At 42.2% G+C, this 25,556-nt stretch overlaps 2 protein-coding genes across 3 annotated transcripts in view; both read right to left on the bottom strand.

The window, feature by feature from the left end:
- Positions 1-24,945, bottom strand: part of cndp2 (carnosine dipeptidase 2) — a 40,781-nt gene extending 15,836 nt beyond the window's left edge. Inside the window, exons 1-12 of one of the 2 annotated variants that reach the window (XM_061759753.1) lie at positions 24,711-24,945; positions 21,656-21,739; positions 21,235-21,378; positions 20,002-20,164; positions 18,836-18,924; positions 18,440-18,640; positions 18,271-18,355; positions 17,126-17,286; positions 16,879-17,043; positions 16,061-16,202; positions 15,721-15,868; positions 15,569-15,649 (exon numbers count right to left, since the gene is read on the bottom strand). In XM_061759753.1, coding sequence (XP_061615737.1) covers positions 15,580-15,649; positions 15,721-15,868; positions 16,061-16,202; positions 16,879-17,043; positions 17,126-17,286; positions 18,271-18,355; positions 18,440-18,640; positions 18,836-18,924; positions 20,002-20,164; positions 21,235-21,378; positions 21,656-21,715 — 1,428 coding nt within the window. In that variant the 5' untranslated portion in view covers positions 21,716-21,739; positions 24,711-24,945 and the 3' untranslated portion in view covers positions 15,569-15,579. Of the gene's footprint in view, positions 1-15,478; positions 15,650-15,720; positions 15,869-16,060; positions 16,203-16,878; positions 17,044-17,125; positions 17,287-18,270; positions 18,356-18,439; positions 18,641-18,835; positions 18,925-20,001; positions 20,165-21,234; positions 21,379-21,655; positions 21,740-24,710 lie in introns of those variants that run through there. The other variant, XM_061759752.1, reaches the window with a different exon arrangement.
- Positions 2,376-14,709, bottom strand: recql4 (RecQ helicase-like 4). The gene is given in 27 exon segments (XM_061759748.1): positions 2,376-2,570; positions 2,831-2,939; positions 3,012-3,168; positions 3,398-3,575; positions 3,735-3,894; positions 3,896-3,902; positions 3,981-4,110; positions 4,496-4,766; positions 4,843-4,980; positions 5,092-5,175; positions 5,278-5,471; positions 6,060-6,258; positions 6,356-6,538; positions 6,624-6,812; positions 6,876-6,959; positions 7,085-7,221; positions 7,478-7,570; positions 7,632-7,889; positions 8,162-8,327; positions 9,131-9,230; positions 9,313-9,392; positions 11,209-11,914; positions 13,046-13,101; positions 13,243-13,389; positions 13,964-14,073; positions 14,150-14,183; positions 14,278-14,709. Coding segments are annotated over 27 exon segments (4,176 nt in total). The 5' UTR covers positions 14,362-14,709; the 3' UTR covers positions 2,376-2,448.
- Positions 24,946-25,556: the final 611 nt, after the last annotated feature.

Here is a 25,556-nt window from a genome sequence, read left to right as displayed (position 1 = left end):
TGTCCCTGCAGAATTGATGCAAAGACAAGACGAAAACTTGTCAGCGAGGCCGACTGCAGCATTGTTCTTGAGAGAAAAGGGAGGTTGGCACAACCACCGAGGCATGATGACAGAAGGTGACAAGAAACAATGAAGCTACTAGGTACATTTGAAAAAGTCACACAAGAACAAAATCACACAAAGCTATGGGATAATATAATAAAAGAGTATAGACTATATTTTGACATAACATCAGAGACACGTTAAACGGTGGCAAGCGTGTGCTGACTCCCATTTACCAGGAGATCCAATGACTGTTTAACACTGAGCACACTTGACATCCCATTAGATTTCTTCTTCTTCTTCTTTCAACCGAGGTCACATTAATGGTGGATGGACAAAGTTTAGAAATGATTTATCTTTTATTTATTTTTTTTTAAATATATATCACAAAAATATATATATTTGAACAGGGCTGTGTAGCTTTCTTTACCCACCGGAAAATCTCATTCTAAAATCTCATTGTACTGTATTGTTTATCATTTGTATTCATTTGAGATGTATTTTAAAATTTTTGCATATCGTGTCAGATTGCGCCTTCAAACTGGCTGATGGCAGCCTTTTTCTCTTTCTTTTTTTTTAATCATAAACTTCATCTAATCTGCACTTTGAGGTTATGTTAACATCTTCATTAGGGCCAGAGTCCAGTGACAGCTCATCACACACAAACAGTATTAACGTATACTCTGTACGCAGGTGGCAACAGTGTCCCCGTTGCACTCACTTTAATGACAGCCCACACGTTAGCACACTGAGCCTATAAAGCCAAATATTGCACCAAGGCCTGTTGACTGAGGAATAACTTTCACTGCTGTCAGCGTTTTTTTTTTTTTTTTTAAAGCACCTGCAAGTCAAATTGGTGTCCTGTGCAGATTATTGTTTGCTTGACCCTTTTTATATGATTAGAACCCAAAGTGGAATACTACCGGGGTGTGTTCAGGCATGTAAAAAGGTCACCCTGACTTTACTGTGGAAGACGGTAGATTGAATACATGTTAACTACAAGGAAATGGAACACATTCCCCAGCTTGAATTTATGACGCAGGTCAATATTTGCCTTCTGAGTCAATAATGGGAAAAATATCCCTCCTATTGCTGCGTGCCTGGGGAAAGACAGCACATTGTTCTTCCTCATTACGAGTGTTTGAGTCAGTGTCGCGACCAAAGCCTCTCAGGACTCCTTTAATTTGGATTTTGTCAACAAAAGCCAGCCACGTTATGATAAAACAACTTGTATGCAGTGAAAGAAATACATTGTCGCGTGTAAAAAGGTCAAATGTTTGCAACAAAACGCTCTCGAGTCTTTCAAATTTGACATTTTGTAAATTTGTCAGTGACGTTAGTCAATCACATCAGGAAAAATACATCTCTTATCCAGATGGAAATGCATTGATGTGTGTAAAAAGGGAACATGTTACAAATGAACCCCCCTCAGTATTCCTTCAAACAGGATCTTTTGTAAATAGTCAGTGGCATCAGGAAAATAATCTTTTATTTCGATGAAAAGAAATGGATTGACACGTGTAAAAAATGGAAAATGTGGCAACCAAACCTCCTCAGGAGTCCGATGATTGGGATATTTGGCTAAGTAAAAGTCAACTTAATTCGTCAGCAAAAAATACAGCTTTTATTCAGATGAAAAGAAACGCATTGAGATGCATATACAGTAAAATGGAAAATGTTGCAGCAAAACCACCAGAGGAGTCCTCCTATTTGGATATTTTGTGAATAAAAGTTAGTCAGCGGCACTATTAAATGATGTTAGTAAAAGTACAGCTTTTATTTTCCTAAAAAGAAACGCACTGACACGTGTATAAGAGGCGAGTGTTACAACTGAAGCCCCTCGGGAGTTCTTCGATTTGGATCTTTGTAGATAAAAGTCAGTGGCATGAGTCGGCAGCATTATTCAGCCACATTAGTAAAAATACAGCTTTTTACAGTTTGACACACGCATTATGATGCGCACACATTTTGTAACCAAACCCCCTAAGGAGCCTTTTGATTTGCACTACATATTTTTGTGAATAATAGTCAGCAGCACTACTAAGCGACTTTAGTAAAAATACACCTTTTACTCAGATAAAAGTAACATACTGACACCTTTATAAAAGGAAAATGCTGCAACTGGACCCGGTCAGGAGGTCCTCGATTCAAATATTGTGTAGATCAAAGTCAGCAGCATTATTCACTGGCATGAGTTGGCAGCATTAGGTAGCAGCATTTGTCAAAATACAGTCTAGAAACATGTACAAAGGGAAAATGTTTCAACCAACCCCCTCAATAGTCCTTTGATTTGGATATTTTGTAAATGACAGTCAACGGTGTTAGTCAGCAACCCAAGGAAAATAAATCTTTTATTCCTATACAAAGAAACACATTGACACACACAATAAGTAAACAGGGAGTGTTTTACTTGAATCGAATGATCTCTTGAGTGGCCAGCTTGATGAGCTGGTTGAAGTCAAACTGGATGTACTTCCGCCAGTAGCGTCGGTCTCTGCCGTAAGTTTGGGCGGGATAGCACGGACTTCCTATAGGAGAAACCACATACATTCAACAATAACACTAAATTAAATGCAAATGTATAATTAGTATTCATTTTCTGCCACCCAGACACCACTGAGGTACCGTCATCACTTATTGTATGATACCATCTAGTGGTCAGAACTTGGTCAGGCCTTTTCCAGCCTTGTTAATGGATGAATGTCCTTCATTTTTTAAAATTGAGTAATTTCGCATGGAATTTTGAATGCATTATTCAGATGCAAAAATACATATGTTAACGGCTTACCGATGCCGTGAAAGATTCGGGCAACGGCTCTTCCCGAGAACTTCTCGTCACTTCTGTTGGACAGGAAGCTCCTTATGTCCCCTCTGATCTGATTTTCCCAGTCCAAGAGCTAAAAATAATTATTTTTTAAAAAATAATCCAGCATAGTAGTTTATAACACCAGCATAGGGTTTTTTGTCACCTTGTACTGGTCCAGACTCTCCTCAAGGTTGAGTGGGTCCAGGGTGAAGTCCCTGCCCCGTCGCTTGTCAAAGTAGTCGGACAGGAGGTCCTTCAGCTGAAGACTGCGATTCTCGTCCAGGTTATCCACGCAGGACAATACGCTTTTAAAGGCCACACTGGCGACAAAGAAAAAACATTCAGATTCAGTTTTGCTGCCTGGACGGGTTGCCAATGGAATTGAGACAGATCGTATGCTGCATAATCACTAGATGCTGAAGCAATCGAGGTCAAAGATGAATGTTACTACTTTACAGCGAGGCCGCAGGTAATTCAGTGCCAACTAGTTTGCTGACTAAACGGAGGGCTCAAGTAATTCAGGCCCAGCTAGTTTGCATGGACATGTACCTTTTGAAAGCCTTAAAACAGGCGCTCAGCTGGTAGAGATTGCACCTCTCTCGATCCTGCACTCGCTTGTGGAGGAACCGGCACACCCTGTCCAGCTCCTCGTCGCTCAGGTCGCCGTAGGAGCGGAAGTAGAAGGACAGGGAAGAGAACTCCACGTGGACGCCGCTCCGCCCGCCAGCTACACAGAAAGAGCAAGTACAGCGAACCCTCTGTTATCGCGGTGGATGGACAGATGGATGGATACTTAGCTCGTCCGGTGAGGGAAATTACTATCACAGAAGCAATATTCATACATATACACTTGTAATATTATAACACAAAGTCAGTGTCCGCTCACCTTTACCCGTGCTCCATTGCAGCTGTCTGAGTCCCCTCTTGACCAGGGGGAGCTGCCATCCCATCGTGTCGGCCACCTCCACCACGTCAAAATCCAGCTGGTCGCACGACTCCACTCGCTGGCCGCCCATGCGCCTCCGAGCCAGCACCACGGCGACAGGGCGGGCAGCTGCAAAGCCACGTGTGTTCTTTAGTATTTGAAACAATTGGGATGAACGTGGGTATCAAGTTGAGAGCAGGGTGTTACATTTTAGTGATTTTCCGGAGCTGTCTGGGTCCTTCATAGCAGCTGACTTTGCACACAGACAACGTGGGGTGGAGAAGCTCCACAAAGCGCTGTGGATGGAGCTCCAGATAGCACAGCAGCGTTTCGATACCTGGGAAAAAAACGACATGTACACATCAAGAGTATGCATATCGCGCCTGAACAGGCTGCCGTAGGAATCGTGACGGGTAGTGTAAGCCGATGTTCTGTCGTGTAGTCACTACATCTTGAAGCTGAGAGAGCAAAACGTTAATTTAACTACTAGGCAGCAACCAGTAGAAGGTACAAGTAATTCAGATGCAATTAGTTCGCCGACTAAACATGATACCAAAGGATTAGAGACGGGAAGTCAAATCAATTTCTGTTTCGTAGTCATTACATTTTGGAGCAATAGAGACAAAAATGGATCTCTCTACATGGCAGCAACCAGCAGAAGATACAAGTAACTCCAGCCCATTTAGATTGCACCTTAAGGATGGTTATCACTGTGCAGTTACCTTCTTCTGTGATGTCCAGTGTCTCCACAGTCTCCTGGATGGGGACAGCTCTTTCATGAGTGTGACACACTCGCTCCAACGGCCAGTCAGAGGAGCGTTCTACTTCCTGGTCACCCGCAAACTCCACATTGACATTTTTAGTGTCTGAATTGACCTCTTCTTGCTCGCTCTCTGTGGAATGTAGCACCTCCTGCCGGGCGGGTGTGTCGCGGCTGCTTTCCTGATCGCACATCTCCATCACCGCCAACAGCTCGGCGTCACAGACGTCCTCCTTGATACGAGAAGCTTCGGGTATGACGTGTGTGTCCATCTCGTCATGGGACTACAAACCCTTAGCGGGCGTTTACCTGGATCAGTTCTTGTTGTTTCTGGTGGATTTGTTTGCATTTGCATGGCGGGAATACTTTCTGGACCAGCCTCTTCACCGTGTAGTAGTCCACCGTGTCGGAATAGATGTGACGCCGCAGCTCGTGGAGGTCCATACCCTATGTGTGAAACACACACAAAATTATTCTCCATCCATCCATTATAACACAATAAGTAAATCATTAAAAAGAAACTAAAATCTAATGTGTCATTAACAGTTGCAATCTTACGTCGGGATCAAGGAAGAGGTGACAGTGTGCTGGTTCTCCGTCTCTCCCCGCTCTCCCGATTTCTTGGACGTAACTCTCGAAGCTCTGAGGAAATAATGTGACGCTCAGGCACAGAAATGATTTGCACTATACACTCCAAACCAAGTACTGTATGTAAAACTACTGTGTGTGAAGCCTAATGCGCACCTTAGGCATGTTGTAGTGAATGATGCCCCGCACGTCCGATTTGTCCAGGCCCATGCCAAACGCCACGGTGGCCACCACGATCCGGAGCTCGCCGCACATGAAGTTGTTTTGAACCCGGCGGCGTTCCGACCCAGAGAGGCCGGCGTGGTACGACTCGGCCTGCCACTTCAGAGGTTTACGAATCTTCTTCCTTGCTGGAAAAATAAAAGACAGACGGCTTGCTTGTTTTTTGAACATGTTAAAACACCCTACATATTATAGAAACAGACTGTTCCCCACTCAGCTTGCTCCCTAAATGGGTTGCCGAAGTTAACTAGACAGGTAGTGTGAGGTCACTAAATCTTGAAGCAATTGAGAGTGAAAAAATTCAAATGAAAACAAATCTTATTACTTGACGGCAACCATCACAAAGCACAAATTAATTCAGGCCCAGCAAGTCTGCTGCCTGAACAGGCTGCAAAATGAATCTGGACAGGTGCTAAAAGTATGTTATGTTGTGTCGTCAATAAATCAAAGCAATAGAGGTAAAAATACAGTGTTATTTTTAAATGGGAGAAAACGGCAGAGGTTGCAAGACATTCAGGACCAAATAGTTCGCAGCCTTAACAGGCCGGCAGAAGGAATCGGGACGAATAATAACAAGTACATTTTATGTCGTGTAGTAACTACATCTTGAATCAAGAGATGCAATAGACGATAGATTCCAACCCCCCATAATGCGCAAACTATCCAGGCCCAACTTGTGTGCTGTCGGTCATAGCCAAAAGTAGCCACCTACTTACCAAGTTCTTTCTTCTTTTGTCCGAATGGATTGACTTGTGCTTGGCTGTCGCTGATGTATTTATTTTTTTTCAGCAGCACCCCCTGCAGGCAGGTCCTGAGCAGCGCGGCAACACGAGCCGTCTCCTCTCTCCTGGTGCAGTAGACGATGACAGAGTCCAGGCAGCCGAAACGATCGCCTTTCAACAAGGAAACCAGAGCCTTAAAAGAAAAAGAACAAGAAAAAAAAAAAAAAAGACAAAGCAAAGTGTTGTAAATCGGGGGACACTCTTGAGGGGTAGAACACTATTGGTCGTACGTGATCCTTCTCCCGATCCATGGACACAGACAGTTGCAGGTTTGCGGGCACGGCGGTGGATCGGACCGCAATGCCGTCCTGGTCTTGGATGTCCAGGTGCTGGGCGATATCCAGAGCCGTAGACAACGTGGCCGTGGCCGTGAGCCCGAGCAAGCAGCGCACGCCCAAGCGCTCCCTCAACACCTACAAAGAGGGACCGATCGGGACCAACTGTCACGTAATCCTCAACTGACGGCTATGAACACATAACATCGAAAATGTCATTCACCTTACAAAGCCTGAGGTAGCAGGGCCGGAAGTTGTGCGACCACTCTGACACGCAGTGGGCTTCGTCGATGCAAGCAAAGGCCACGGGGGGGAGCTCCTGCGCCGAGGGCAGGCACCCAGAACTGGAGCCGCCGCCGCCAACCAGCGCTTCGGGGGAGAGCAGCAGCACACACACCAGACCTGCTTTTACCTGAGTAAATACACCAAGGAAATACTCAAGAATCCAACTACATCACTGTTGCAAAAATGTTACCTTTTGTATCGCAGCTTCTCGCTGTTTCATTGTCATGTTGGAGTGGATGCAGGCTGCTTTCAGATTGGCTGGCAGGCTAGAGAGCTACACAAACACACGTGAACAACTGGTTTTTAGTTTTTAACAGGCTGCCAAAACAAATCAAAGCATGCAGAAAAAGTACGCTATGTTGTGTAGTCACTAAAATGTTCTTCCTGGGGGTGCGGCACCTGGTCATCCATGAGCGAGACGAGAGGGGAAATGACCAGGGTGATGCAGTTGGACCGCTTGACATACAAGTAAGCTGGCAGCTGATAGCACAACGACTTCCCCATCCCTGTTGACAACACCACCAAGGTGGACAGACCTGCAGGCAGAAGTAACTAAGTATGAAAATAAGTAAAAGTTTGGTTCTACGCTTATCTTTTCACTTTTTCTCTGGTTACCCTTCTCTAGTAACATCCCACATTTAAAAAGAAAAAGTCCAAGAAAAAGCAAAAACCTAATGATTCAGATACTCACTAAGCAGAAGTCTCATGAGATTTACTGACACTGTTGATTTTCATATTAAGTACATTTTCAATGTCTATATCAGTTGTGCAGTTGAAACTGGCTTTCAGTACCTGACAGGATCCTCATGATGGCTTCCTCCTGCCCCGCCCTGAACGAGCTGTAGCCGAGTTCTCGCAGAGCAGCCGAGACCTCATCCGGTGTCGCTAAACACGCACGGAGCTGTGTTATTTATTTGCTATAATCAGAAACATGAACTTTATTTACCCTGAACTTTGCCATCATCGGTGAGGCCGTAAAGCGGCTCGACGGGCGTCGGAGGTGCCGGACACTCGTAGTCGGGACGGATCACGTTGAGCAGAGCTTCGTCTTTGTTGTCGTCTGGTTCTTGCTGTTCTTTGAAACCGGGAGCTTGTGGCTGTGGCTGCAGCGTTCCCGTCGCCCTGGCGACTTCCTCCAGGGTGGGCAACTCAAAGGGCTCCTCCTCCTCGACGGGCTGCTCCTCGGGAGCGGCAGGCGGCGGCGCTGCGTGGCAAAGCGGGAGCTTGGTAACGACAAAACCTGCATCACCTGATCTCTTGCAGTCGACGGCCCAACTAGTTGGGCTGTCAAAAAAAAACGGAGTCATGTAAAAAGTACACGTTATGTGTGTCGTCCCTACATCGTCAACCAATAGAGGTAAAAAAATGAAAACAAATAAATAAATCATGGCACCAAGCAGCACAGGAATCAAATACTGTAATTGAGGCCCAACTAGTTTGCTGCCTAAACAGGAGAAGGTTTGTATTGCACACTACCTGGTCCCTTGCAGTGGACCGCCCAGTGTCCCGTGCCCCCGCACTTGTAGCAGGTGTCGCCCTGGCGACTGTGGCCGCCGCGGAAGCCGCCGCGCCAGCCTCTGCCAAAACAGCTGCCACCGCCACCGAAACGTTCGCTTTTCAGTTGGAACTTCTGCATGTACAACTGGAACAACAAACACGTTGCACATTACGCATGACCCAACTGACACAATATAAATACACTAGGTTATTTGCAGCACAGAAGGGGTAGTCTTCTTTCTGGGAAAAAAAAACAAAAGACCCTTTTTCTCATCATATTTTTGGTGTAATATTGTTATTTATGTAACGTTTTGACATTTTTCCTGTAATATTACAACTTTATTCTTGCAAAAAAATATAAAAATAAAACAAAACAAAAACTAATGGAACATATTGTGAAGTAAGAGAGGGCCTCGCTGCTCAATACATAATGAGACTGTTGCGTTTGTGATGGAGTTAATTTTGACATTCTCACCCACTTTTCTCATTATTTTTGTATAGTATTATTCATTCTTGTAACAGTTCCATTTTTTTTTCAATATTAGAACTTTATTCTCACTAAAAATACTGGAAAAGTAAGTACTTATTCAGAATGTTGCTTTTATGGTTGTGACATTCACTAATTCTTGTACTATTACAGACTTTTTTCTGAAAAATAAAATCTGACATTTTTCTTGTAATATTAAAAACAACCTTATCTTATTGTTTCTTGAAGCACTGCAACTTTTTTTGCAATATGACAACATCATCCTCCCTTAAAATCCTGAAAAAAAGTATAACTACAGAACAAAAAATTTTACTTTGCGTCATAGAATACAGAAATTTGTATTAGCAATACAATGAAATACGTATGAATTAAATTAATAGTATTAAGCAGATGCTAATGTCAACTCATAAACCTTTTTTCTGGGTCCAAAAAATGTGTCTATTTGTATATAATGTGCGTACTTGTTTGCGTAGGGCCATCCCTCTCAGTGCATATCCTTTGACGTGAGATTTCTTCTTCAGATTGATCTTCACAAAGTTGCCCTCGGTCGCTTTGGAGCCTCTTAAAAGAGGACACAACAAAAGAATTTGTTTTGAGATACAAGTTTTAGATATAAGTACTAGAAGTATAGTGGGGGTCTTACCTGGCTCTGACAGTCTGTGCATATGATCTCCTTGTACCAAACTCCTCCTCGATTTCTCCAAGTAGGTTCTCCTGAGGGACCTTAACAGGAGTTATAGTAGCTATTAGGGGATTTTCCCCATAAACAGATATTAATTTTTTTTTTTTTTTTTTTTAAACAGAATTATAGGGGTTATATTTCACACCAAAAAAATAGTAGGAAATTATCACTTTTTTAAATCATATTTTGTCTTTTATTTTAATTTCCTTGGTATCTCATCCACACGCAGCATCAGCACTGGGGCGCCCCAAGGTTGTGTCCTCTCACCGCTGCTCTTCTCTCTCTACACGAACGACTGCACCTCAGCGAACCCGACTGTCAAACTCCTGAAGTTTGCAGATGACACCACTGTCATCGGCCTCATCAAGGACGGTGACGAGTCTGCATATCGACAGGAAGCGGAGCGGCTGGAGCTGTGGTGCGGCCGACACAACCTGGAGCTGAACACGCTCAAGACTGTAGAGATGATCGTGGACTTCAGGAGGCATCCTTCGCCGCAGCTGCCCCTCACGCTGTCCAGCTGCCTTGTGTCAACCGTCGAGACCTTCAAGTTCCTGGGAATTACAATCTCCCAGGACCTGAAGTAGGGCGACCAACATCAACTCCGTCCTCAAAAAGGCCCAGCAGAGGATGTACTTCCTGCGGCTTCTGAGAAAGCATGGCCTGCCACCGGAGCTGCTGAGACAGTTCTACACAGCGGTCATCGAATCAGTCCTGTGTTCTTCCATCACAGTCTGGTTTGGTGCTGCTACAAAAAAGGACAAACTCCGACTGCAACGGACAATCAAAACTGCTGAAAGGATTGTCGGTACCCCCCTACCCACCCTTGAGGACTTGCACGCTGCCAGAACTAAGACAAGGGCGTGCAAAATCCTCTCGGACCCTCCCCACCCTGGTCACCAGCTCTTCCAGCTCCTTCCCTCAGGTAGGCGCTACCGATCAATGCAAACTAGAACTAGTAGACATTCCAACAGCTTCTTCCCTCTTGCAATCAACTTCTTGAACAGCTAACTTACAATTCCATTACAACAAGCTGGCAATTTTTTGACTTGAGTTCGTTGTCACATTTCTGTATTATGTATTACTCGTGCACTCACTGTAATTGTCTCGCCGTGCTGCACTATTTGCATATAGTGGCCACTCATGCCAGAGTAGCATCTGCTCCATTTGCACACTGATTGAGGAGTATCTGTAACATTTGCACAACCATTGTCCCAGATTATCGCAGTACTCGTCACTTTAAACCGCATACACTCCTTGAAGTCTCAGTGCCCTTTGCACAATGGTCATTGCACCGGACTATTGCGATATTAGCCATTCGAACTGAGGACTCTGCATCTTTTTGCACAATTGTTGTTTGTTGTTGTTTTTTGTCAATGTCTTTATGTCTCCAAAGTGTTCTGTAAATTGACTGTCTGTTGTACTAGAGCGGCTCCAACTACCGGAGACAAATTCCTTGTGTGTTTTGGACATACTTGGCAAATAAAGATGATTCTGATTCTGATTCTGATCTACTGCACAAAACATCAGCATATTATATGGCATGCGAACATGTTTTATTTACCCATAAAGATTTTTTTAAACTGAATTATAAAGGCTACAATTGATCTAATTTTGAATTTTGAAAAAGAAACTTGAAATTATTCAGCCTTATTTTCTTTTTCTATTTATTGTTGACCTAACTACATAAAATACCAACATCTTCCCTTAACAGATTAGTTTCTTGTTTTGCTTATAATTCATTTGGTTATAATTTATTTGATTTCTTCAAAAAAAGTTTGAAAATTATCATCACCTTTTCGTACGTCCCAAAATAAGTACTTCAAACACTGTTTCTACATCCATTTCCTACTGTACCTTCTTTGATGCCTTGGTCTCTTTGTCTTTCTCGGCTTCTGCGTCTTCTTTTCCCTTCTTTCTGCGCCTCTTCTTCCCGTTTCCTTCCTCGGCATTCTCCTCGTTCTTCTTCTCACCTCCATCTTCGTTCTTCTTCCTCCTCCTCTTCCGGGCTCCCCCTTCCTCTATCGCCTCTCCTTCTCGCTGCCTCTTCTTCACGCTCTTCTTTGGAGGACTCCCACTGACATTTTCCGGTGGCACCGGGTCTTCTGTATTTTCCTTCATTTTCACGGGACGTGGATCAAGATTTACCGGAGTGTTGGTCGTGGCATCTTTCTCCTTAACTCGTTTCTCCTCGTCTTTCCCGCCTGGCTGACGATCCTCCTGGTTTCCCGCCCGGGGCTTCTCTTCAGCTCCCAGCTCACCAAAAACCTGACACCTCTCCAGCCACTTTCTGTCCACTGAGATCAGCCGGTTGGCGGGCGAAGGCCTTGCCGCAGTGGCGGCTCCTCCAAGTCTTCCAAGACTTAGGGGTCCAAGGCCTCCATCTGAAGTCCCCGAGTCTTTTTCTCCATCTCCACTGGAGATGGTACACACCTGAGTCCTACCAAAACTAGTAGAACTTTTGGAAGGTTCTAGAATGGGTGGAAACTGCTCAAGAGGTTCTTCAGGGTCCGCCAGATCGGGCTTATTGGAGACCAAGGCTCCCGAGGTTGGCTTCACACGCCTGTAAGGGAGGAATACAAAGAAGATGTTGCCCCTTTTGTTCAAATTGAGAACAAGTGAAAAATGAAGAAACGTAGTGCAGTGTGCCAATCCTGGAGGGCACCCGAGGACTTCAGTGTAGCTGCAGTAGCTTGACAAAAATAAAGAAAACTCATTTTATGTGAAATGGTGGCGGCGGGAATAATATTAACTGTAATCCCCCATGAAAGGTCCCGAGTCCGGCCGCGAGTAGCGAAAATCCGTGAGTAACTGACAGCCACCCAAAAAGGGGTGCCCGATAGATACCACAAGATACGCCGAACACGTCCTCCGTTATCCGCTGACAAACTGACCTATTTGCTGTTTTTTGCTCAAGCCAAAGCTGGTTGTAATATATGTGTTGCTTTGCCTCCATGTTGTGGCATCTGGGTGCCAAGAAACTATGTTGAAGTGAGTTTAGGAGCTTCATGGCATCCTTAGGCAATGAACCTGTTTAGAAGGGGGTCTCAAATACAAATTTTCACTATTCACAGCAGGCCTCACAAAAAGCAGGGGGGAACACTGTACTTCCTTGGCCTTGAGATGGAGCCAAAGCACTGCTTTCATATTAGAAAGTGCTTCGGTACCATCTTACGGCGCTTCAGAACAAGCACGAAAACCGTGAAAGGCTCGTTTTTTAGCACATAATGGAGGATAGGTTTCCCAGAAATATCAGTGACAAGGTGAATTCGTGAGTAGTGAATCGGCGGAAAACAATGTTCAAAGTGAGAAAATAAAAAGGACTATTATGGTGAGATTGTGGAGCCACCACATATCTACCAGGAAGTCAAGCAACAGGCTAAAGATCATAAAGATCTCAACATGATGTACAATCATTTTTTTAAGTCTGTGCAGGGAACACCACGCTTCTACATGCCTCTAAAAGTGTTGCTGTTGGGCTCGTAACAAAACATTGCCAATGGTCCAAATGTCAGAGTCGAGTGGAAAGCTAATCGTTGGTAAAGACGCCATCTCCACTTAACGTAAGATCATCTCTAATAGTCTCCACGCTTTCATTCCTCTGAGAGGTATGGAGGTAGGTCCTGCTGTTTTTGTTAGCAAGTTGTGATGATACAGTAACAATAAGTCTTTTTGCTGTAGAGCAGTCACTCACCTTGGTGAAAATGGGCTAGATTCTGCAACAGGGGACGTTGCGACAGCGTTGGTGTTCTGTACACATTGAACATCTTTTTTTAAGGAGTTAAAAGGCACACGTCCAGATTTTTTAAACGAGACAGGGTTCTCCTGTAACAACATGCACACATTAACAACACAGTCATCCACACAACCTTGTCTTTGAATTTGAGATACCTTATAAGTCAGCGTCGCCAGATTGTTCTTCAGTTTGAGGCCGTAGTATTGCGCCGAGGCCTTCAGAGCATCTCTGTCGAGGGCGGTAAGGGGTTGGGGCGAAGACGCTGGTAACGCACTGCGATTCAGATGAGAACCCCAGCAGTCCTGAAAGGACACAATGGCACGATTGCTCATGCTGCTGTATACTCTCAAACACAATTTCAAATCAAAGACCCAGCCCATTAAAGAACAAATGAAGTGTCTACTCCTTGTTTCTTGCTAAATGGATTTCTTCTTTTCATTTTGCCAGAAATGTGGTACTGAATTTACAAATGTTCTTCACATTAACCAATTTTACAGGGATTTATTGTCCCCAAATCAAATTGGGGCTATGTACAGTATACTATAAACTGGCACGGACAGACTCTTGAGCTAAATGTTTTCTGCGATTTGCCACTGACAAATAAAATGAACTAAATTAAACAGACTGTAGTTGCCTCTTCCATGTAAACTCAAAGCCTGTTTAAAATTTCATACTCCCCCTTGTCTCATCTTGTTTTTACATAGATGCTTCTTTCATCCATCCATCCATCCATCCATTTTCAATGCCACTTGTTTCTTTTGTTTATTACTTTTAAACCTTTCTTGTACGGGTTGAGTGTAATGTCCTTGTGTGCTTTCAAAGACGCCTTGAAATAAAATTCATTATTATTATTATTATTATTATTATCATCACTACCTTCTGGGGTGCAGATCCTGACTGTTCAGTATTATTTCTGGTTGAACAAGTACTACTGCTGCTGCTATTCTCTTTGGCCTGTTTCAAACTGCGGTACTCTCTGTATAAATCTGGAAAAGAGCAACATATTGCATAGAATTATTGGACAGTACAAGTATAGAAAAACAGACAAATGTGTGCACTCACTCTTGGTGTCCTCTGAAGCTTCATCAATGTCCTCCTGAACATTTTATGTAAATATAGTCAGGACTGATTTACCTGCAGAAGTGAAATAGCCATGTATATACAAAAAATAAAAATAAAAAATGTGTTACCTTAGCGGGTTTCCTCTGCTGCTCCTTGAAAAAGCCCTGCTCCCAGCTTTTCAGCAACAGTTTCACCTCGTTATAGCGATCCATAGTAGGACCAAAAGCTTTGGTCCAAAATGTCAGAATGACTTCGGAAGATGTTCGGCGAAGCTAAACATTGTTTACGAGTCTCATTTCAATCGGGTTGTGAGTGAAAATGTGAGGTAGGAGCGCACAACAGTGACATCATTGAGCGAGCAAGCAAGAACTTCCGTGTTTTTTACGATTTTCCCGCGCCGGAAAATGGTTTATCTTTTTATCCCCCTAATCTAAGCATATATGTACCGATAAAAGAGCTTAATTTAACGAAACCTTTCTGTACATATATTGCCTGCTTGGAGATAAAATAAGGACGTTGTGAATTAGTCATTTTAAATAGTTTGTTGTCGATCTGGCGGGTATCCGGGTTCTAAATAAGGCCCGCCTCATTCTTTAAAGAGACAGCCTCCCTTTAACTTGGAAGTACAGTGCAAGTGGAAGTAGTACATTTAATTTGTACTCTATAGCACTTTTCACAGAGGACACACAAAGTTCTTCACTGAGTTAAAATACAGTCAAACATAAAATACTGAATCACAACATTTTCCAATAAATACAGGGGGGGGGGGGAATAAATCAAAATACAATACAAATAAAAAAGTCAAGACTTTCGAGAATGACTGTAAATGTTTTGAAATGTCGACTGAAGCGTCTTTTATTCCACAAACTGTGTATCGTGTAATTGTATTTACTCACAAAAATCCCACGTCTATACCTTTTAAACGCTCACCTATTCCGTTTTAGGGCTTTCTGTTAACATGCCACAAGATAACGCCCAAAGAGTTTCTAAATAGGAATTGGTTTCAAGCTATTACGTTGAATTGTCAAATCTGACAAAGAAAAAAGTTTGACCTGGGTTGTTACAGGAAGTCTTCCCCTCGTGCATATACATGCACACTTCAGGTGGGTTTTTTCAAAATCAAAAAAATCTGCAAACGATTTCTAAGGGTGACAGAAGAGGAGTTTGAAATATTAACCGGTTTCAGGATCATAATTCGTGGTAGATTTATAGGCAATTCTTAACATTTTAGAGGAGGCATACATTTTTATTTGCGGTTGGGCTCGGTCCCCTTTCCGTGATCCTCGACAATTCCATGGATAAACTAGTGAGACATTCATGAGCCAGGACTACAGTAAGAAAACAGAAGTCTTTTATTATTGGAAGACAAGCATAAATCGCATTGATATTGTAAATACAACAGTTGATAGCGGTCCATGGGGTATTGGGATCTATTCTTGCAGCTGGGACACCTCATGGAAGTATGCACAAAGCATCTTGGTCCCCTGAATGTAGTTAGATCTGAAGGTAAAAATAAAATGAGAAATTTTATTCACGATGCTTGAACAAAAGGCTGAAAATGAGTCAAGCACCTGTTGAGTTTCTCATTCTGGGAGTGTGCGCCGTCGTCAGAGGAACCGACGGGAAGCAGCATGACGTTGCGTCCCGTCGCCTCCTGGAAGGTCAGGGTGACGGGGATGCTGCCTCCCTCGCGCGTCAGATCCGGTTCCACACCAAAGACTGTTATGCAACAGAGACTGACGGTTTAATGAGCAGCAAAAACCTGGCCATTCAACAGAAGTGTGCAACATTTTGATACCCAGTGTAAGTAAAGGAGCTTAATCTATACTTCTGCTTTTACCAAACCTTTTTTTTTTTACTTAAATAAAGAGTGTTTGTACTTTTGCCACCTCTGTGACACAGGGTGCATACCCGTCTTCATGGCTTTGCGACCCGCCATGTAGTGCGGATGGTTGAAGTCGGACACCCAGGCTTTGGCCCCGTGGCCCATGTACACGTTCAGCTTGTTGGGGCTCTCCAATTCGGCAAACTTCTGCTTTAGATAGTCAGTCACCTGAAAACCAAAATCATGATCGTGTTGAATAAATACACATAAAACAAACAAATATTGACTTGTGTGATGTGTAGCAACTGGTGGTTTGAAATGGATTATCATCATTATCAGTAAGTCAGCTGTTCACATGTGACTTCAAGTCAAAAAGTTTCATGATGTGTGCAGTTTTGCTTATTTTTTTTCCCTAATGGTGAGAGGCATGTACTTCCTCAAAGTCTATTGGCAGGCTTTATTTTTAGGTTTGCACAGACAGACACTTGTGGCAAACCGCAAAGTCACATGATGACTAGTAAAAAATGGCTGAGGAATTCATTTTTAAAATTTTGCTTAGTTTCATTTTATTACATTGCATTTGATTGTATCTTAATTAGTTTAATTTCAATCCATTTTATTGGCTTTCAAATAAACATAGTATTTCATATGACATTAATGTAATTTGCTGTATTCTATTTTAAATTCTTTTGATTTCCTTATATTTTATCTATATTATTTACTATACCTTTCCACTATTAGATGTCACCGTGTCGCCTATTTTACTATAATTTAATAAAAAATTCATGTCAATCTAATTTCAATGTATAACATATTATTGTATTTCATCTTAATTCAATTGAATGTATTTTAATACAAAGTATTGTAGTTTATTTTAATTTGATTTAATTATTTGTGGTCTTACCTTCTTCTCCACAACTTTGGGGTCCATGTCAGGTACCAGGCGGATGGAGAATTTGCCGTTGACTTTTCGCGGGATAACAGTCTTGGCGCCTGCGTCGGCGAAAGCACCCTCGATGCCGTGCAGAGAGAGCGAGGGGTACCTCCAGCGGTGCATTAGGATTTGTTCCTATAAAAAAAGGTAAAACACGGGGACTCAAATGCTTGGTGGCCTTGTTTCTACCGTTAACAACGGCCTCGGCTCGGCTTACCTTGGTGCTGTGCAGTAGCTGTCCAACACCGACGTCTTTGCAGTACTCCTCCAAGTCAAACTCGATCCTGTCGTAAAGTTGCCTCTCGTCGTCTGTCAAAGGAGCCACGTCGTCATACATGCCAGGAATCAAGATCTTCCCCTTCCTGTCCACCAGGGAGCCTGTCGAAGGAGACAACACAAATGGTCACATTTGTGGAAAACAAAGAAACAAACCCTCACCAAGCATTCTAAAGCTCTCAGATTGTGAGGGCATCTGTTGCAGACAGTCCCCCTCCAGGGCACTCCTAGAGTGATTTTTGATTGGATTTCGGTCTAGGCTCTGGTTGATAATTTTTTGAATTTAAAACCACGAGGAGGACACACTAACTCCTCACAGGGAGACCATTGCAGAGATAGGAACCCACTTTCTTCTGACAGTGAAGAAGAAATGTTAATAAAAAAATATATATATATAAAATTACTTTATCATTAGAAATGTTAATTTAATTCAAATACAATTACATTTTGATCTGGGCTTTGGGTGGAAGATTCCAAAACTTTGAATAAAATAAAATAAAATAAAAAATTGGATTGTGGTATGGGCTGCGGCTGGATAGTTCCCAATTAATTCGAATTGGCGCTGCAGAGTCCATTATAATACTTGATTGTAATTTAGTTGAAAATAAAAAATAAGACATTTGGAATGTGGTCTGTGCTCTGGCTGAACCCTTCCAAAATGTCAATTTAATGTAAATGAAATAGTTTTTTGGTCTGGGCTCTGGTTAGACATTTAGAAAGATTGAATCAAAATAAAATAAAATGAAAAAAATAAATACAATAACAATTTGGATTGAGGTCTGGGCTCTGGCTAAACCATCCCTAAACTTTAAAGAAAAGGTGTCACAGAAACAAAATGATACAAAATCGAATTCCGAGGCCATTCCAAAAAAAGAAAAGAAATAAACTTCCTTCTGCTGAAGCCATTCATTTGTTGATGTAGGTCTACACTTGGACTTACTGTAATTTTAAAAAGGAAGACGTCAGAGGGTTTTTGTTTTCCTAAGTCCATCCACCTTGATTAGCTAAAGCTCCAGTTCCACTTACAGGTATGTTCACTTTCTTTATGCATGACCAGCTATGAATACAAACAGCAGCTTGACTTGCCCATAAGTGTAATGAGGTCCGTCATGGCCTCGTGAACAGAGCCGCCAAACACGCCCGAGTGCAGGTCCTTCTCACAGCCGTCCACCTTTAAATGTATTGTCAACATTGTTGTTATTTTTATCTTACCAACGTGCTGGGTGTAAAAGTATCAAAATGTCAAGACTTCCACCTCAATGAAGAAGTAGCAGATTCCTCTCAGGCCGTATGTGATGCAGGGTTTGGTCTTGCCCAGCCAGTAGTTGTCCGAGATGCACACGTAGTCCACGTCCTTGAAGAAGGTGTCCTTGCGCGAGAAGACCAGTTCGTCCAGGCCCTCCGATCCAGACTCCTCCATGCCCTCAAAGCAGAACTTGATGTTGATGGGCAGCTCCTGCCGCGGAAGTACCATCTCATGATTAGGTTGATTTAAAAGAAAGAATGGTGTAAAAAGCAACACACTTGGTGATGCGAGTGGGCTTAATTATTAAGTGACTGCAAGGAGAGGCCATTTCGCATTGGAGACCTTTGGACAGTCACCCGCATACAATCGGCTGTTCACACGTTACCCTTCTTGCTGGAAGTTTACCTGCTGGATCTTCTGGTAAGCCTCAATGCAGTTAAACCAAGCCAGCACAGGACCCTTGTCGTCAGTGGAGCCTCTTCCATAGAGCTTTCCTGCCAAATAAAAGAAAATAACAGCATTTTCAAGTTTTAAGTGAAATTGGATTTTCGTCTGGGCTTTGGCTGGACAATTCCACAACCAAACTAAAATAAAACAAACATTTGGATTGAAGTCTGAGCTCTGGTCAGACCATTCAAAATGTTCTTAGGTTGAAGCTATTCTCTTGAATTGATTTTTGTTTTTTTATAGTAGCACACACACACACACAAACGAGTTATGCAAAATAGAAGCTGACCAAGCATGATGGAGGCGACGGGAAGAGGAAGTGGAGGTGCTGCTTTCTATCATCTGATAGACCATCACAAATGTGAGTTTGGGGACTAATATTTAACAATGTATAATATATATTACAAGTCATGATCTCAAGTGAAAGTGGCAATTAAAATGATATAAAAAGGAGTACAGTAATTATGGGAAAAAGAATTAAACAACAACCAGAACAGAGGAAGAATGAGCAGAACAAGTAAGTCGCGTACCGTAGCTCCCCCGTAACATCAACATTAACACAACATTGTGAAATGATCGCAGGTCCCCATCTCAACATAACACACGATTATATTTAATGTTTTGGAGGGTAAGCGCTAAGTCTCCACACTTGATACAGTTTATGCGCCTCGATAGGTGCTGCTGTTTTGGAGAGCAACCGAGTCCAAGTTGGCTCTTCAATGTACAATAGCGACTACAAAACAAGGTAATGACCCTTTCTGCCTAGTTCTACATTGCGAGCGGCAAGATAAGCCGTGATGACTTGGAAAGGACTTTGGAAATGAGCGTGAACGGTGATAGGATCAGCTGATAAAAGCTGCACAGCATGCATTTCGTGGAGCAATGCGCTGATCAAAACACTAACTAACGCCCGTAAGATATTGACAGTCCAAACACTAGTTGTTATGGATGAATAACTAATTGACAGTTTCACCTCAAGCATGTGTTTTACTTCTCGAATCTGTTATCAAGACATGTCTGCAGAGAATGCATGTACAATGCAGTAGTGAAAGTAATCACAGGACTCTTGAAAGCATTACAAACCATTTCAAAACCAGAGACTGAAAGTGCCTTTATACACTCACCGTCTTTCTCCACCATAGTGAACGGTTCCGTGTCCCAGCCGTCGTCAACGTTGGCGGGCTGGACGTCGAGGTGGCCGTAGATGCACACGGTCTTCTTGCCTGGGTCGGAGCCCAGCCGTCCCAGGATGATGGGGGGCAGCGGGATCTCCTCCCCGCTCGGAAGCTGCGACAAATAGAAACGCTATCATCTGGACATTGAAATAGGGATGGATATTCCACTAAATCTACTTGATAATTTGGAATATTACCGATGAGTCATCTAATTGTTATTTTTACTGCTGATCTATATACAGTATTTCGTACATACAGTGTTAGATATCAGAATTTGTCATGACCAAAATCTTTTTTTTCATGTTTCTGTAGTGGTTAATACAAATTATGCATACATATACATAAACAGAGGTTTCACACAACGTACATAGTGTTATATACAATACAATTTGCACTAATTGTACAAATATTACAGTAGCACAATACAATAAGATTATTTATTATATCATATCATATACCAACATGGAACATGTTTACTTAATGTAACCATTTTTAACCAGCTAAGGCAACTGAGAACAGTTTCTCATTTACGATGCCGACCTGACTGCAGACAGCAGAGAAAAGCAAGGCAAAATAAAAGCAAGTACAAAGAAGTCCAAATACAACAGACTGTATTATGTATATGTACACAACATATAACCAAAACATGCAACATAAAATAATACAATCGCAAATAACCATACAAAATCTTACTCTCCAATCAAAACACACAATAGCTCCCTTCACATTGGCACTTTTTGATTCCCTCTTGATGCACATGATAATTAAAGCTGTTAAAGATGAAAAGAGGAGCAAGATTGAAATCTCTTTAGAGCAGTAAAACCGGTGCCCGGGATTAAAGATGTCATGAACAAAGCATGCGTGACGTCACGTCTACTGCAAGCTGAGTTTGAAAGCCAACAAGCAACTTCAGTTTTCCAACAGCCAGAGGTTATTCCGCTGGCGAGTAACACACATCTAAATCCTGTTTTCTTCTGTTTGTTTTTATTTTTATTTAATTGTTCCCTCAATACCTCCTAAAATGCTGCTCTTTGTTTTTGTTTGTACTATATTATTAATACTAGTGATTGTCATGTTGCACTTCTCTACAGTAGACAGCAAAAGAGTTGCGAGCAACTCAACAGCGTGGCACACTTGCACACGATTAATCGATAAGCAATTCCACACAAAGCATGTTGTCACCTTCTGTTGACCGATGTCCACCATCTCCACTGTGCCGCCCAGCCGCTCGATGTCCTTGGCGGCCATTTGCATCATCTTCTTGATCTCGCCACGCTTCTCCGGCCAGGCGGACACGCTCTGGACGCCCACCCATTCCGCCAAGCGCTGGTCAAGAACAACTGAATGTTAACAAGGCAGGTGTGGGCAACCTGTGGCCCGCCGTGCAAAACTGTTCTAAAAAGTCTCTAAACATTTAGACCACAAATGCTCATAATATATAACAATAATCAGTTGCTTGATGATTGCATCATATGTTTTCATTAATTTTGTATGGCACTCTGAAGACTTTATAACACATGAAAGGAAATACATGTTAATGGGAATGGTTCCTACAGCATAATAAGTTAGTGTAGCCTCGAGCCCATAGGCGAGGCCATCTTACCTTCACATAAAGCTCCTGGTGTTCGTCCACATACTGGAAAAGAGCAGGGAGATGAGCCATTTTGTCCGACCTGGGAAGAAGGAGCTGAGGGAGAATGGTGTAAGACAACCTCCAGCACAGCGCTGCTTTAAGAGGGGTGTGTTGTGGACTAACTCCACCTACTTGCTGACAACACAGTGTGTGGTTACCCAAAGCGCATAGGGAACTAAATCTGCAGCTGTACGGCAACTCCATTCGGACAAAAAAAGGTGACACGTCACACAACTTGCAAATCTACATAACAAAAACGTGTGCTCACACATTTAGAGCATTCAATTGTCTATTATTTGGGAAAATGCATCATCCTCAGGTCTTGACCCCCACCCACAAACACACGTAGAGTCTTTTTAACATTAGCAGAAAATTTATGTCAACAAGAAACACTTCTCTTGCACAGTCACTTACTTAATCTAACTTTACTATTTCCACTAAGGTGTTGAGAAGGAATTGAATGTGACAAAAAAGATCATCACAGCCGGGTGTCTGTCAACAAAATGCTGAGAAGATGTTAATTTGATGCACTAGACTCCTAAGCAAAATATAAGGCACTCGTATGTGGTTAAGAATGATACGATTGCTGATGCACTTCAATTGAGAACACACAACATACACTACAACTCCAGCCCAAGCACTCTACACACAGACTCCCTGACTTGAGCCAACGTTCAAGCCCGTCACAACCGCCAATCAAAGGGCCCCGCCCTTAACGGCCCACACTAAGAGTTCAGATGTTAAACAGTACATTTTGGAACACATGTAAAAAAAGGGGAACAATTTGCAAACTCAGCCGTGAGGCATGCTAGGACGCCATCAACTTCGCCGAGACAACAATATACAGTGCTACCCGATTTACATGTTTTTTGAGATACGAGGCAGCGCTCAGATGATATGCTTTTGCTTTGACTTGCGAGCTAATATCTGAGATACGAGCACGACTTCACAACAATCAGCAGTTCGGCAGATAGTGAAAACATCTTCGAAAAAATGCAGTTTATTGCCACTCCACGTTGAAGTTTACTGTAAAACTAAAACATAGTAGTCAACCATTTAATGAATGCATGAAATCATGATGAACAAACTGTTTATTTCTTTACATTCCATGCATTTATGCTATTGTTTTTATAAAGTACTATACCAGAGAGTGCTATTATTCTTTTGCCTTTCAGTTCGTTGTTTTGTCAACATGGAGTTGTGATAAAACCACTGAAACATTGAACAGTTGAACATGTGCATTTCCTGTAAAAGCTTAGAGAAGGTCAAATTAAGTGTGCATGGAAAGCGATACAATAACGGCAACTCCGTTTAACGTGATAGGCTAATGGCCACTGGAATCCAACGCCCTACCTCGGCAATATATTTTCTATTGTACAGGACTCCACGTCATACATTTAACGAGACAAGAGTCAATTGCTAAAGTGTCCCTGCGCCCTAAACTGGAAGTTACATCATAGAACGAGAGAACCAGAAATAAAAGAATCAATGTGACTTTGGTGCGGGCAGCGTGGTTTCAGTTCCCACTCAGTGACGATGTGAATGCGAGTGCGAATAGTTGTCTGTGTCTATAGGTGCCCTGCGACTGACTGGCGACCAGTTCAGGGTGTAGTCCGTCTTTTGCCCGAAGTCAGCTGGGAAGAGCTCCAGCGCCCCACGACCCTAACCAGGATAAGCGGTGTTGAAAATGGATGGATGGCTGGATGGATGTTATAATATTGTATTTTAATTTGTTCACTTTTGTTCTTTTCAAGGTGAGGTAGGGCAGCAGAGGTAGGGCAGCGCCCTAGCGCCCTCTATTGAACAGCTGCCACTCCCTGCAGGTGCAGGCTTATTGAGTGTTTCCTGAACAAGAAGCAAATCACGTCAGCAGAATTCCATTTTTATACTCCTCAAATGTGGAACACATTTTCTGAACGCTCGAGAATGCTCAAACTGTCAGTACAACCCTGGCCTAAAAACTTTGTTCACTAATTTAATGGTGTCTTTATATATATCCATCCATCCATCCATTTTCCGCACCGCTTATGCTCACTAGGGTTGCAGGTGTGCTAGCGCCTATCTCAGCGGACTCTGGGAAAGAGACAAGGTACACCCGGAACTGGTCACCAGCCAATCACAAGGCACACAGACAAAATCATTCACACTCACATTGACACTTTAGAGTCTTAATTTAACCTACCATGCATGTTTTTAAAATATGGGAGGAAAACAGCGTACCCATAGAAAACCCATGCAGGCACAGGGAGAACATGCAAACTCCACACAGGCGAGGCCACATTTGAACCCAGCAGATGGCCAAACCACTCTTTCACCGTGCTGCCATCTTTATTTGTATTCACATTCACTCCTTCATTTATTTATATTATATAATATATGTTTTAAACATTTTTTTGTGACTAACTTGATACAGACTACCACTACAGACGTCTTTACTTAAAGTTGGTTTTAACAGGTTGTGCTCTGACAAACCAATTAGAAGGCTGGCCTTGGGAGGGCAAATTTGAAATCTGATATATAAAAGAAACAATCCCATTTTGCATGGGCAGATTAGATGAAGATGGAAGAAATCCGAGTGGACAAAAAAATAAATCCAACATCCACGAGCAGGCAACAGAAACGATACGAAATTAACAGAATAGATACAATTTCATGGAACAATTATTAGAATTTAAGCTGTATATGAACACCACGGGGCTTGTCAATTTGCTGTCTTTTATTTCGTTTTCATCTCAACAGCTTTTATGGGGGATTGGAGCTTGAGTTTCATCCTTTCTTGCTTTTAATCACTTTTTTTGACTCTGTAAAGCACTATGAATTTGCCTTGTGTGTGAATTACGTCAAATACGTTAAAGGAGTTTCTACATTCAGAGCATGCCATAATTGAATTTTGCACGATTTTAACCGGGTTATCAACACTAGCTGCATTTAAAGGGTTGTTAAGGGTTACTTAACAGTGGCTTAATGGTTTTGCTAAATCATAACAGATAGATCTAGACACATAGATTGGTATTTTTTCACTTACCTAATACAAGAGTTTACAAAGGCAAGTTTTGTCGGGCTGTCCCCAACAGTTGAGCGACAAGTAGCTAACCGTCAGGTTCACGTACAACAGCAGGGCTAGCTTTAATTAAACCTAAAATACAAACATTTCCTATAAAATCTGATGCAATGGCCCCGTTGCCAGTTTGTGGAATAAAGATAAAACAGCAACTATAATAATTTTCAATGCACCGGTACTTTTTTTTTTTTTTTTATGACGCGAGCCACTGTTACTCACGTGACTGTATCCACCTGACTAACACTTCCGGGTTACTGCACCGGCTTCGTCATTTTATGTCTATTACAGAAAATTCTCAACCAATTTTGACTTAAAATGTTTTATTTGTTGTACTAAGAGAGATAAAATACACAGAGAAATAGATAATGGGCGACGGGCCTGATAAAATGCCTGAGCGACTATTTTGCTGACAAGTTAATTGCGCAAAGGATTGTGGGTTTGGGCTTATTCGTCACACTAATTTATATTTTCAAATTATTTTGTAGTAAAAATTACTAGGTGGCAACGTATGTTGTAGCTAAACGTTTATAATTGTTCATTCAAATAAAAATATTTAACTCCCAAATTTTTTGTGCAATCACGATTTGTCGCTCAATGCAAATTATTGAGTTACGTCAGTAATGAGAAAATTTATTTTGCCCTAAATATATTTAAAAAAAAAAAAAAAAAAAAAAATCCTATTTATTGAGATGGTAACTTTTCAAATGTAAGCTATATTAAAAATGTATATATATATTTTTTAAATATCACAAACTATTTTATTCTGTATAGTGAATAGTATAGAAAGTTCCACTTTTGGAATTGAACTGC

The sequence above is a fragment of the Phyllopteryx taeniolatus genome, chromosome 21, assembly GCF_024500385.1.
Source record: "Phyllopteryx taeniolatus isolate TA_2022b chromosome 21, UOR_Ptae_1.2, whole genome shotgun sequence".
Classification (NCBI taxonomy): Eukaryota; Metazoa; Chordata; class Actinopteri; order Syngnathiformes; family Syngnathidae; genus Phyllopteryx; species Phyllopteryx taeniolatus.
The sequence above is the reverse complement of the archived record's forward strand: the minus strand, read 5'-3'. Positions and strand labels throughout refer to the sequence as shown.